Source organism: Mobula hypostoma, chromosome 4 (assembly GCF_963921235.1).
Source record: "Mobula hypostoma chromosome 4, sMobHyp1.1, whole genome shotgun sequence".
Classification (NCBI taxonomy): domain Eukaryota; kingdom Metazoa; phylum Chordata; class Chondrichthyes; order Myliobatiformes; family Myliobatidae; genus Mobula; species Mobula hypostoma.
The window spans coordinates 201,375,024-201,389,523 of NC_086100.1; the positions used below are offsets into that span (position 1 = coordinate 201,375,024).

The 14,500-nt window shown below is 43.8% G+C and overlaps 1 protein-coding gene across 1 annotated transcript in view; it reads left to right on the forward strand.

The window, feature by feature from the left end:
• LOC134346011 (disintegrin and metalloproteinase domain-containing protein 8-like) overlaps positions 1–14,500 on the forward strand; it is a 55,829-nt gene that overhangs the window by 21,751 nt on the left and 19,578 nt on the right. The window contains exons 4-6 of the mRNA XM_063047350.1: positions 8,654–8,732; positions 9,590–9,666; positions 12,054–12,213. Coding sequence (XP_062903420.1) covers positions 8,654–8,732; positions 9,590–9,666; positions 12,054–12,213 — 316 coding nt within the window. The remainder of the gene's footprint in view (positions 1–8,653; positions 8,733–9,589; positions 9,667–12,053; positions 12,214–14,500) is intronic.

A 14,500-nucleotide genomic window follows, 5' to 3' on the forward strand; every position in this document is an offset into this window, starting at 1 on the left:
AAGCAATGAGGTCCTGAAAAGAGAATTTAGAGAGCTAGGTAGAAAGCTGAGAAGCAGGACCTCCTGGGTAGTAATTTCTGGATTGCTGCCTGTGCCATGCGCCAGTGAGGGTAGAAACAGAATGATTTGGCAGACAGATGCGTGGCTGAGAAGCTGGTGCAGGAGGCAGGGCTTCAGGTTCTTGGATCATTGGGATCTCTTCTGGGGGAGGTATGATCTGTACAAGAGTGATGGGTTGCACCTGAACCCGAGGGTGGACTAATATTCTCACAGGCAGGTGTGTTAGGGCTGTTGGGGAGGGTTTAAACTAATTTGGCTGGGGAGTGGGAACTGGAATGAAGGCACTCAGGAAAGGACAGATGGTAAAAAGGTAAAGATAGCGTGCAGTCAGACTGTCAGGAAGGGCAGACAGGTGATGGGACTTAGTTGCAACCAACAGGCTGAGTATCAAATCATTAGGGATGCGGAGTCAGAAAGGACAGCAAATGTGGTACTCGAGGTGTTGTATCTAAATGAGCGTTATATAAGAAATAACCTTGTTGCAATATTACAGGATGCCAGGTATGATGTTGTGGCCATCACTGAATCCTGGCTGAAGGATGGTTGTAGTTGGGAGCTGAATGTCAAAGGTTACACATTGCATCGGAGGGATAGAAAAGTAGGCAGAGGGGGTGATGTGGCTCTACACCAACTCTCACTCAGTCCCACCCCTACAATCTCACCATCCTTACCAAGTTAAGAGTCCATGGTATTACAGGAAAGCTACTAACATGGTTAGAGCATTGGCTGATTGGTAGGAGGCAGCGAGTGGGAATAAAAGGATCGTTTTCTGGTTGGATGCCAGTGGCTAGTGGTGTTCCACAGATGTCAATGTTGGGACCATTTCTTTTTATGATGTATATGAGTCAGAATCAGGTTTATTATCACCGGCATGTGACGTGAAATTTGTTAACTTAGCAGCAGCAGTTCAATGCAATACATAATTTAGCAGAGAGAGAAAAAATAATGCATTAAATAAAACATAATAAATAAACAAGTCAATCAATTACATATATTGAACAGGTTATTTAAAAATGTGCAAAAACAAAAGTACTGTATATTAAAAAGTGAGGTAGTGTCCAAAGCTGCAATGTCCATTTAGGAATCAGATGGCAGAGAGGACGAAGCTGTTCCTGATTGGCTGAGTGTGTGTCTTCAGGTTTCTCCATCTCCTCCCTGACGGTAATAGAGAGAAAAGTGCATTCCCTGGGTGTTGGAGGTCTTTAATAACGGGCGCTCCCTTTCTGAGACACCGCTTCCTAAAGATGTCCTGGGTACTTTGTAGGGTAGTGCCCAAGATTGAGCTGACTAGATTTACAACTTTCTGCAGCTTCTTTCGGTCCTGTGCAGTAGCCCCTCCATACCAGACAGTGATGCAGCCTGTCAGAATGTTCTCCATGGTACAACTATAGAAGTTTTTGAGCGTATTTGTTGACATGCCAAATCGCTTCAAACTCCTAATAAAGTATAGCCGCTGTCTTGCCTTCTTTATGTGTTGGGACCAGGTTAGATCCTCAGAAATCTTGACACCCAGGAACTTGAACCTGCTCACTCTCTCCACTTCTGATCCCACTATGATGATTGGTATGTGTTCCTTCTTCTTACCCTTCCTGAAGTCCACAATCAGCTCTTTCGTCTTATTGATGTTGAGAGCCAGGCTGTTGCTGCAGCACCACTCCACTAGTTGGCATATCTCACTCCTGTATGCCTCTCGTCACCACCTGAGATTCTACCAGCCATGGTGTATCGTTAGCAAATTTATAGATGGTATTTGAGCTATGCCTAGTCACACAGTCATATGTATACAGAGTAGAGCAGTGGGCTAAGCACACACCCCAGAGGTGTACCAGTGTTGATCATCAGCGAAAAGGATATGTTATCACCAATTCGCACAGACTGTGGTCTTCCAGTTAGGAAGTTGAGGATCCAATTACAGAGGGAGGTAGATGATGGAATTGTTGGCTTTTTTGCCAAGTTTGCAGATGACACGAAGATTGGTGGAGGGGCAGGTAGTGTTGTGGAAACAGGTAGGATGCAGAAGGACTTAGACAGATTAGGAAAGTGGAAAAGAGAGTGGCAAATGAAATACAATGTTGGAAAATACATGGTTATACACTTTGGTAGTAGATATAAATGTGCAGACTATTTTCTAACTGGGGAGAAAATCCAGGAATCTGAGATGCAGAGGGACTTGGGAGTCCCTGAAGGTTAACTTGCTGATTGAGTCAGTGGTGAGGAAGGCAAATGCCATGTTAGCATTCTTTTCAAGTGGTCTAGAATACAGGAGCAGGGACGTGACGCTGAGGCTTTATGAGGCACTGGTGAGGCCTTACCTTAAGTATTGTGAACATTTTTGGGCCCCTCATCTTAGAAAAGATGTGGTGGCAGTGGAGAGGGTCAAGAGGAGGTTCACAAGGATGATTCCAGGAATGAAAGGGTTATCATACGAGGAACGTTTGAATGGCCCTGGTCTGTACTCACTGGAATTCAGAAGGATGAGGGGGGATCTCATTGAAGTCTCAAATATTGAAATGCCGAGCCAGAGTAGATGTGGAAAAGATGTTTCCCATGGTGGGAGGGTCTTGGACAAGTAGGCACAGCCTCAGGATAGAGGGGAGTCCTTTCAAAACAGAGATGCGGAGAAATTTCTTTAACCAAAGGGTGGTGAACTTGTGGAATTTGTTCCCACATGCAGCTGTGGAGGCCAGGTCGTTGGGTGTTCTTAAGGCAGAGATTGATAAGTTCTTGATTGGACATGGCATCAAAGGTTCGGGGGAGAAGGCCGGGAACTGGGGTTGAGAAGGAGAAAAATAAAGGATCATCCATGGTTGAATGGTAGAGCAGATTCGATGGGCCAGATGGCCTAATTCTGCTCCTATGTCTTATGGTCTTATGGTCACATCACAGTATATCGCTGGCAGTCCATTGGCCTATGCAAGCGCTTTCACCTCTTCTTAAAGGCTACTCTTGAGTGCTTCCCTGATGGATGAGTGTTGGCTTGATTATCTCCCGTGAGTTTTTCTGGGCCTCAGAACAGCTCCAAATGAGCTCCACCCTTCTCAGTAAATTCAATTCCTTTGCACTTACTTCCACCTCTCATCATGGCATACTCAATCATACTGTGATCACTCTTTCCAAGATGATCCCTAAATACAAGATCACTAATTCTACCCGTCTCATTGCACAGGACCAGATCTAAGATAGCACATCGAAGTTGCTGGTGAACGCAGCAGGCCAGGCAGCATCTCTAGGAAGAGGTACAGTTGACGTTTCGGGCCAAGACCCTTCGTCAGGACTAACTGAAGGAAGAGTTAGTAAGAGATTTGAAAGTGGGAGGGGGAGGGAGAGATCCAAAATGATAGGAGGAGCACGTTGCCTTGTGGTGCATACAAAGTCGCCAAGAGTAGTGGGAAACTAGAAGACTGGGAAAACTTTAAAAAGCAACAAAGAACCACTAAGCAAGCAATAAAGGAAGGGAAGCTAGATTATGAAAATAAACTAGCATAATATATAAAAGCAGATAGTAAATGTTTTTATAATTATATAAATCTGAAAAGTGGCTAAAGTGAATGTAGGTCCCTTGGAGGATGAGAAGGGGGAATTGATATTGGGTAATGAGGAAATGACAGAGGCTTGAATGACTAGTTTGTGTCGATCTTCATGGTGTACGACATGCCTGACATGCCAATGAGAGATGTTATGGATGCAATGGGAGGCGAGGACCTTGACACAATAGCTATCACTGAAGAGGGAATGCTGATCAAACTTTTGGGCCTGAAGATAGATAAGTCCCCGGTCCTGATGGAATGCATCCCAGCGTACTGAAAAAAATGGTAGAAGTTATAGTAGAAGCTTTGGTGATAATTTACCAACATTTTCTAGACACTAGGCAGGTCCTGGTGGATTGGAATTTGGCAAATGTCACACCGCTGTTCAAAAAGGGATGTAGGCAAAAGGCAGGTAACTAACATCTGAGATCGGGAAAATGCTTGAAGCTATCATGAAAGAAGAAATTTCAAGGCGCCTGGAAAGAAATGGATCCATCAGGCAGATGCAGCATGGATTCAGCAAAGGCAGGTCCTGTTTGACAAACTTACGGGAGTTCTTTGAGGATATAATGAACACAAAGGATAGAGAAAAACAGACGGACATTATTTATTTGGATTTCCATAAGGCGTTCGATACGGTGCTGCATAAAAGACTTTTCCATAAGATAAAGATGCATAGAATTGGGGGTGATGTATTAGCATGGATAGAGGATTGGTTAACTGATAGAAAGCAGCGAGTTGGGATACATGGGTCTTACTCTAGTTGGCGATCAGTGGTGAGCGGTGTGCCACAGGGGTCAGTGCTGGGCCTGCAACTGTTCACGTTATACATTAACGATCTGGAAGAGAGGACTGAGAGTAGTGTATCTATGTTTGCTGATGATACTAAATTGGGTGGAAAAGCAAATTGTGCAGAGGATATGGAGAGTGCTGAGAGATATAGATAGGTTAAGAACATACAACGTAGAGCAGTACAGCACAGTACAGGCCCTTTGGCCCACAATGTTGTGCTGACCCTCAAACCCTGCCTCCCATATAAACCCCAACTTAAATTCCTCCATATACCTGTCCAGTAGTCTCTTAAACTTCACTAGTGTATCTGCCTCCACCACTGACTCAGGCAGCGCATTCCACACACCAACCACTCTCTGAGTAAAAAACCTTCCTCTAATATCCCCCTTGAACTTCCCACCCCTTACCTTAAAGCCATGTCCTCTTGTACTGAGCAGTGGTGCCCTGGGGAAGAGGCGCTGGCTATCTACTCTATCTATTTCTCTTATTATCTTGTACACCTCTATCATGTCTCCTCTCATCCTCCTCCTCTCCAAAGAGTAAAGCCCTAGCTCCCTTAATCTCTGTTCATAATGCATACTCTCTAAACCAGGCAACATCCTGGTAAATCTCCTCTGTACCCTTTCCAATGCTTCCACATCCTTCCTATAGTGAGGCAACCAGAACTCGATACAGTATTCCAAGCATGGCCTAACCAGAGTTTTATAGAACTGCATCATTACATCGCGACTCTTAAACACTATCCCTTGACTTATGAAAGATAACACCCCATAAGCTTTCTTAACTACCCTATCCACCTGTGAGGCAACTTTCAGGGATCTGTGGACATGTACCCCCAGATCCCTCTGCTCCTCCACACTACCAAGTATCCTGCCATTTACTTTGTACTCTGCCTTGGAGTTTGTCCTTCCAAAGTGTACCACGTCAGACTTCTCCGGGTTGAACTCCATCTGCCACTTCTCAGCCCACTTCTGCATCCTATCAATGTCTCTCTGCAATCTTCGACAATCCTCTACACTATCTACAAGACCACCAACCTTTATGTCGTCTGCAAACTTGCCAACCTACCCTTCTACCCCCACATCCAGGTCGTTAATAAAAATCACAAAAAGTAGAGGTCCCAGAACAGATCCTTGTGGGACACCATTAGTCACAATCCTCCAATCTGAATGTACTCCCTCCACCACTACCCTCTGCCTTCTGCAGGCAAGCCAATTTTGAATCCACCTGGCCAAACTCCCCTGGATCCCATGCCTTCTGACTTTCTGAATAAGCCTACCGTGTGGAACCTTGTCAAATGCCTTACTAAAATCCATATAGATCACATCCACTGCACTACCCTCATCTATATGCCTGGTCACCTCCTCAAAGAACTCTATCAGGCTTGTTAGACACGATCTGCCCTTCACAAAGCCATGCTGACTGTCCCTGATCAGACCATGATTCTCTAAATGCCCAGAGATCCTGTCTCTAAGAATCTTTTCCAACAGCTTTCCCACCACAGACGTAAGGCTCACTGGTCTATAATTACCCGGACTATCCCTACTACCTTTTTTGAACAAGGGGACAACATTCGCCCCACTCCAATCCTCCGGTACCTTTCCCGTGGACAACGAGGACATAAGGATCCTCGCCAGAGGCTCAGCAATCTCTTCCCTCACCTCGTGGAGCAGCCTGGGGAATATTCCGTCAGGCCCCGGGGACTTATCCATCCTAATGTATTTTATCAACTCCAACACTTCCTCTCCCTTAATATCAACATGCTCCAGAACATCAACCTCACTCATATTGTCCACACCATCATCAAGTTCGCTCTCATTGGTGAATACCAAAGAGAAGTATTCATTGAGGACCTCGCTCACCTCCACAGCCTCCAGGCACATCTTCCCACCTTTATCTCTAATCGGTCCTACCTTCACTCCTGTCATCCTTTTTTTCTTCACATAATTGAAGAATGCCTTGGGGTTTTCCTTTACCCTACTCGCCAAGGCCTTCTCATGCCCCCTTCTTGCTCTTCTCAGCCCATTCCTAAGCTCCTTTCTTGCTTCCCTATATTCCTCAATAGACCCATCTGATCCTTGTTTCCTAAACCTCATGTATGCTGCCTTCTTCCACCTGACTAGATTTTCCACCTCACTTGTCTTCCATGGTTCCTTCACCCTACCATTCTTTATCTTCCTCATCGGGACAAATTTATCCCTAACATCCTGCAAGAGATCCCTAAGCATCAACTACATGTTCATAGTACATTTCCCTGCAAAAACATCATCCCAATTCACACCCGCAAGTTCTAGCGTTATAGCCTTATAATTTGCCCTTCCCCAATTAAAATTTTTCCTGTCCTCTCTGATTCTATCCTTTTCCATGATAATGCTAAAGGCCAGGGAGCAGTGGTCACTGTCCCCCAGATGCTCACCCACTGAGAGATCTGTGACCTGACCCAGATCATTACCTAGTACTAGATCTCGCATGGCATTCTCCCTAGTCGGCCTGTCCACATACTGTGACAGGAATCCGTCCTGGAGTTAAGTGAGGCAAGGGTCTGGCAGATGGTGTAGAATGTTAGTAAATGTGAGGTCATCCACTTTGGAAGGAAAATGGAAGAGCAGATTATTTATGAAAGCTAACACCCCATTTAAATGAAGAACTGCTGCATGCTGCTGTGCAGAGGGACTTGGGAGTGCTTGTGCATGAATCACCAAATGTCGGTTTGCAGGTGCAGCAAGCTATCAAGAAGCAAATGGAATGTTGTCCTTCATTGCTAGAGGGATTGAATTTAAGATCCTCCTTACTTGAAGGAAATACTGGCTTTGGAGGCGGTGCAGAGGATGTTCACCAGGTTGACTTCAGAGATGACAGGGTTAGACTATGAGGAGAGATTGAATCTCCTGGGACTGTACTTGCTGGAATTCAGAAGAATGAGAGGAGGTCTTTTGGAATCATATAAAATTATGAAAGGGATAGATAAGATAGAGGCAGGAAAGTTGTTTCCACTAGAACTGGAGGACATAGCTTTAAGATTCGGGGGAGTAGATTTTGGACAGAGATAAGGAGGAACTGCTTTTCCCAGAGAGTGGTGAATCTGTGGAATTCTCTACCCAATGAAGCAGTGGAGACTATCTCAGTATTAAAGGTTATGGGGAAAAGGCAGGTAGGTGGAGGCGAGTCCACAGCCAAATCGGCCATGATCTTATTGAATGGTGGAGCAGGCTCAATGGGCCAGATGGCCGACTCCTGCTCCTGCTTCTGATGCTCTTATACAACACTCTTGGGTTCTTAGACTCCAGATCATTTGTTTTCATCCACCATGATGCACACCAACATCCCCTTAGGCCCTCTTATGATGGCTTGTTCTGTGTTTTGGAACGGAGAGAAAAGGCTTTTGTCATAGATAAGAGGGTAAACCTGAATATTTCGGTAGACCTCCTTCAACCGGCCCACCAAGATTTGGTGGATTCTGCTACCATTCCCTGCTGTCACAACATGACCATGAGTCAACACTCTCTGGATAAGCCAGAGGCACCTGCTGTTCCTCCACCATAGAACACAGGACCTGAGCTGGGCAGCTCCTCCAAGCTCCAGAAAGGCTCACAATGCTGTTTTTAGTAAATTCTGGGAGGGCCCTGTGTAGGGTAATGTGGTAATGTAATTGGTGGAAACATACATAATTCACAACCAGCGAGATTGAGTTAGGGTTCACTTTAAGAGGCTGGTCTGACGTGGTGACATATTATGTAAAGTACCTTTACCATGCTTTGTGTTCAGTGTCCGGAGTAAGATAAATGAGTTGTTATGGTTTTTTTATATATAAAATGCCTCACATTCTTTATTTTTGTGAAAACCTACAATGAAAAAAGAAGAATAAAAATCAGATTTTAGCTGTGTCTGATTTAGGTAAATTAGCTCCATACTGGTGTAGCTTTTATACCTGTTAAGTATATGAACAACACACACAAAATGCTGGAGAAACTCACCCAGCCAGGCATCATCTGTGAAGAAGAAAATGAAGGGTCTCAGCCCAAAATATCAATTGTACTCTTTTCCATAGATGTTGCCTGGCTGCTGAGTTCCTCCAATATTTTGTGTGTGTTGATTGAATTTCCTACATCTGCAGATTTTCCTCTTTGTTAAGTATATGAAATATTTTGTGGAGACAGGCTTAACTGTCTTTTATTGTAGTGAAGAAAACCTAAGCAAAGAGAAATGGTTCAAGTGCTCCACAGAGCTGAAGAGCTGAAGAGCTTGCTTCCATAAAACTCCTGTGTTTCTTGCAGCTTCCTGATACCAGAAAGGCTTCAGGTGTCATATTATGGTGCAAATGGAACACTGATGACAGAACAAAGCAGCACTTTGGTGAGATGACACATTACATAAAGATAACATTGAATGTTGCATTCCTTTGTGAGATCAAATTTTGAAACTATAAGCTACTTTGATAGTACATCAAATAGTTAAGACCAGCAAATGTGAGGAAATTCCTAACCCCTGTGCCTACTGATTTACATTGTTTTAAATGTTTAAAGTCCTGAAGAAAACAGTAGCTTCTTCTCAGAGGAAATTTCATTGGTTACTTATTCGCCACAAAGGGACATCAGTGGCAGCATATTGATGAGCTCTCTCCCTGAACCCCTGTGCACTGCATGGAGCAGATACTGTTTGGAAGTTTGATACAGCCCGAAGCAAAGCAGAGGTCCTCTTTTCAAGGCACGAAGGGAAAGGGAGGGGGTAGGTTTGCAACAATCCAAACTCCCAAGAATGGGAGTTGCAACATTACCTCGTAGCTCTTGAACTCAGTCCCTTGACAAATAAAGGTCAAACACAATATACCTTAATAATTTTACCAACTTCTGCAGCAACTTTGATGAATTTGTGGACATAGGGCCCAAGATCCCTCTGTTCCTCCACAAGCTTCACTGGATCCCATGCCTCCTGACTTTCTTAATAAGCCTTCCATGGGGAATCTTATCAAACACCGTACTAAAACCCATATACAACTCATCAGTTGCTCTGCTTTCATCATCACTGTGCTTTGTCACATGCCTAGAGAATTCAATCAGGCTCCTTAGATGTGATCTGCTCCTTGAAAAAGTCAGAAAATTTCACATTTTAGCTCAATGCCTTTTGTCCTTTTTCATTTGTTTGGCATGAACAAAGTGAGAAAGATTGGCATTAACTTTCTTTTTTCCCAAACATCACTGTCTTCTCTCCAGACTCACTGTTTCTATGAAGGGATGGTAAGAGGACTCCTTGGATCCCAAGTTGCAGCAAATATATGTTCAGGACTCAGGTAAGTATTATCCTGCTTTTGAAACTCTATTGCCTCATGAAGTCTGCACCACCCTCAAACGCTTATCGTACTGAAATTAAACTATACCTGTTAAGAGTAAAAGGATTGCAGTGAACAAAATTGGTCCTATGGAAGATCAGAATGGCAATTCAGAGCCAAAAGAGATAGGGGAGATCTTGATTTTTTTTGGGTCTGTATTTACTCAGGAGACAGACACAGAGCCTATAGAAGAAAGGCAAAACAGCATCAACTTCATGGACTCTGCAGATTACAGAGGAGGAGGTGTTTGCTGTTTTGAGGCAAATTGGAGTGGATATCCCTGGGGCCTGGCAAGGTGTTCCCTCAGACCCTGTGGGAGGCAAGTACAGAAATCACTGGGGCCCCAGTAGAGATATTTAAATCATCCTTAGGGACTGGTGAGGTGTTGGCAGATTGCCGGATAGCCAATGTTCTTCTGCTGTTTAAGAAAGGCTCTGAAAATAAACCGGAAAATTATAGGCCAGTGAACCTTACATTAGTAGTGGGAAAGTTATTGAAAGGTATTCTAAGGGACCGGATATATGAGTATTTGGTTAGACATGGACTGATTAAGGATAGTCAGCATGGCTTTGTACGTGGTAGATCAAGTCTAACCGATCTTATAGTTTTTCAAGAAAGTTATCTGGGAAGTTGAAGGCAAGGCAGTGGATGTTGTCCACATGGACTTTAGTAAGACATTTGACAAGGTGCCACATGGGAGTTTGGTCAAGAAGGTTCAGTCGCTGGCATTCAAGGTGAGTTAGTTAGCTGGATTAGATGTTGGCTTTGTAAAAGAAGCCAGAGAGTGGTAGCAGATGGCTGCCTTTCTAACTGGAGGCCTGTGATTAGTGGAGTGCCACAGGAATCGGTGCTGGGTCTGTTGTTGTTTGTCATCTATATCGATCTGGATGGCAATGTGGTTAACTGGATCAGCAAGTTTGAAGATGACACCAAGACTGGGGATGTAGTGGACAGCAAGAAAGACTATCAGAGCTTGCAGTGGGATCTGGACCAGCTAGAAAAATGGGCTGACAAATGGCTGACGGAATTTAATGCAGTGAAGTGTGAGATGTTGCACCTCGGTAGGACCAGTCGGGGTAGGTCTTGCACAGTGAATGATAGGGCACTAAAGAGTGCGATAGAGCAAAGGGATTTGGGAATACAGGTCCATAACTCTTTGAAAGTGGCATCACAGGTTCAAAATGTCTATAGTTTCAAAGCATTTATTATCAAAGAATGTATAAATTATACAACCTTGAGATTTGTGTGCTTTCAGGCAGCCAAAAAGCAAGAAACCTGAAAGAACCTAATAAAAAAATTAAGATAGAGACCAATACTCAATTGGCAGAGAAAGGGGGGAAAACACAAATCATGCAAACAATAGCAGTGAGCATGAACATTCTGAATGAAAATGAGTCCTTAGGTCCAAGCCCTGGAGCTGCCAAGAGTAGGCCCAAAGCATCAATAACAGTACATCAGATTAGCGGGCAGTCGGTGCCATGGAGAGAGAGGAGTGAACATCATGGGAGAGCAAGCAAAATCAACTCTCGTCTCCAATCCCAACACCTGGGCCGGTGTTTAAATTGTCCAAACAGTGTGTCGTATTTCACACTAGGACCTGGGCACCGCTGCAGTGAAAGGCTCCAGCCTGGACCACACCACCCAGTGACTCGTTTGGGGCACTGGAGATGCCGCCCAGCAATGTGTTCAAAGTTTGAAACTTTGGAAAGATCTAAATAAGCTTGAAAGAATACAGAGAAGATTTACTTGGATGTTGCCAAGTCTGGATGACCTGATTTATGTATATGGAAAGATTGAACAGGTTAGGACTTTATTCCTTAGAAAGTAGCAGACTGAGAGGAGATTTGATAGAGGATGTAAATTTTTGAGAGGTATAAATGGAAGCAGGTTTTTTCCACTGTTTTTGGTTGGGCTACAGCTGGAGGTCATGGGTTAAGGGTGAAAGGCGAAAAGTTTAAAGGGAACAGGAGGGGAAACTTGTTCACTCAGAGGGTTGTGAGAGTATGGAGTGAGCTGCCAGTGCACGTGAGCTCAATTTCAACGTTTAAGAGAGGTTTGGATAGGTACACGGACAATAGGGGTGTGGCGGGCTATGATCCCTGTGCAGGTCGATGGCAGGAGGCAGTTTAAATGGTTCGACATGGACTAGATAGGCCAAAGGGCTGTTTCTGTGCTGTATTTAACTCAGGACTGAGGTGATGGAGAGCTGACTGAGCCGTCATATGACCTTTTGGTGCTTCCTATAACTTGGACGTCTTCGTAGGAACACAATATCAGAACTAGACTCGTAAGCATTATTCTTATCAATGTTCAAACCACATCTAACGGTCATTTTGTTTTCTTGTCAGCGGCCTAATTATGCTGAGTAACGAGAGTTATGTTATTGAGCATGTTGAGCGAGATGGACGTGGTTACCACCTGCTGTTTGGACCTAAGCATCTGAAGTTAAAGGAGATGAAGAGCAATAGCAAACACCTATTTTCTGAACATACTCCACACCCACTTCGGGTAAGCATTCTACATTGTTTTTTTCATCTGGGTAGATTGATTGCAGGTGATTTGCAAATCATTGATACACCTGCTGATGGGTATAGTCCAGAATCATAAGGAAAAGGGTCTTTTTAGTGCACTGCACACACAAGACTGCGGCTGCTGGAATCAAAGCAGTACAGTCTGCTGGAAGAGCAGGACAAGCAGTATTGACGGTGTTACATTACTGCTAAAGCTTCTCATTCAGGCTTGGTAAGACAGAACAACGTGGACTCCAATTATCTATGTAGAACTACAAAACTTTGTTTACTAGGACAGAATAATAAGCATTAAAATACTTATCTAGATGTGCACAGGCTCCTCTCTCTGCAGCACAGCTCTCACTCTGCAAAATCCGCGGTGCCATGTATGAACAGCCTTTTGGTGAGGCCTCAAAGAACTACCCTCAAGCCCACCGACTGCTCTACTTCTATACGCATACCACTGATATGTGTTGCTGAAATGAGTGGACTGATCCATTAACGCCAACTCAAACCACTGATCCAGAACCAGTCATCACTTGTCACCACTCCCCACGACTCGCCCCTGTGTTCACTTGAGATTCATGTTTCTACAGCTGTAACCTAACAGACATATTGCACTCCCATGTTCGCTGGACCATATTGTATCCCTACAAATTATTGCATTCCCATATTTACGGGATCGTATTGTATCCCTACAGAATATTGCATTCCCAGCTTCACTAGATCCTAATGTATCCGTACAATATGTTATATTTTTCATGTTCATCTATTCTATCGGTACAGTGTATTGCATTCCCATGTTCACCAGACTGTATTGTATCCCTACAAAATATTCTATTCCTAGACTCGCTGGTATTGAATCCCTAGAGTGTATAGCATTCCCATGTTTGTCTTATTGTATCCCTACAGTATGGCATTTCCATGTTTGCGTGACCATATTATATCCCTACAGAATACTGCATTACCATGTTCGCTGCATCGTATTGTATCCCTACAGCATTTTGCAGTCCCACGTTTGTCAGACCGTATTCTATCTCTAAAGTATATTGTATTCCTATATTTGCCATATTGAATCCCTAATGTATATTGCATCCCCATATTCACCAGACCGTATTCTCTCCTCGCAGTAATTTGCTTTCTCATGTTCACCGTATTTTATCACTACACAATATTGCAATCCCATGTTTCCTGGTCCTTATTGTATCCCTACATTATTGCGTTCCCATAATCGCCGGACCGTATGGTATCCAACAGTATAATGTATTCCCATGTTAGTTCTATTCTATTCCTACATACATTCCATTGTTTGCTGGACCGAATTGTATCCCTATGGAATATTGCATTCCCATGTTCGCCAGATCATATTGTATCCCTACAGAATATTGCATTTCCATGTTCGCCAAATCATACTGTATCCCTATGGAATATTGCAGTCCCATATTTGCCAAACCGTATTGTATCCCTACAGTATTCTCATATTCACTGGATGGAATTGCATCCCTATAGTATATTGCATTCCCATGTTCACCGGACTGTTTTGTATCTCTGCAGAATATTGCATTCTCAGATTCGCTGGACCGTGTTGAATCCTTACAGTGTATTGCATTCCCATGTTCACCGTGTTTTATCCCTACAATATTGCATTTCCATGATCATCAGACTGTATTGTGTCCGACAATATATTGTACTCCCATGTCTGCTGTAATATACCCCTACAGTACATTGCATTCCCATGTTCACCAGACTATATGGTATCACCACAGCATATTGCATTCCCATATTTGCTGAAGCGCATTGTATCCTTACAGAATATTGCATTCCCATGTTCACCGGACTGTATTCCATCCCTACGGTATATTGCATTCTCATGTTAGCCGTATTGCATCTCTACAACAATTACAGTCCCATGTTCAGCAGACTGTATTGTGTCCTTACAGTATATTGTATTCCCATGTTTACCAGATTGTATTGTATCCCTACAGTATATTGCATTCCTATGTTTGCCAGACTTTATTCTATCCCTATAGTATAAGAGTTCCATGCTACAGGACTGCTTTGATGGCGTCGACTGGAATGTCTTCCATGATGAGGATGTCTCCAGGTTTACGGAAGGAGTCATGAGCTTCATCCGGAAGTGCATCGAGGATATTGTCCCCCAGAAATCGGTCAGGGTCTACCCAAACCAGAAACCCTGGATCAACAGTTCTGTGCGAGCAGCACTTATCGCGCGAGACAGAGCTGACATTGCCAGTAATCAGCAGGAGCCTCAAGAAATGCAGCTA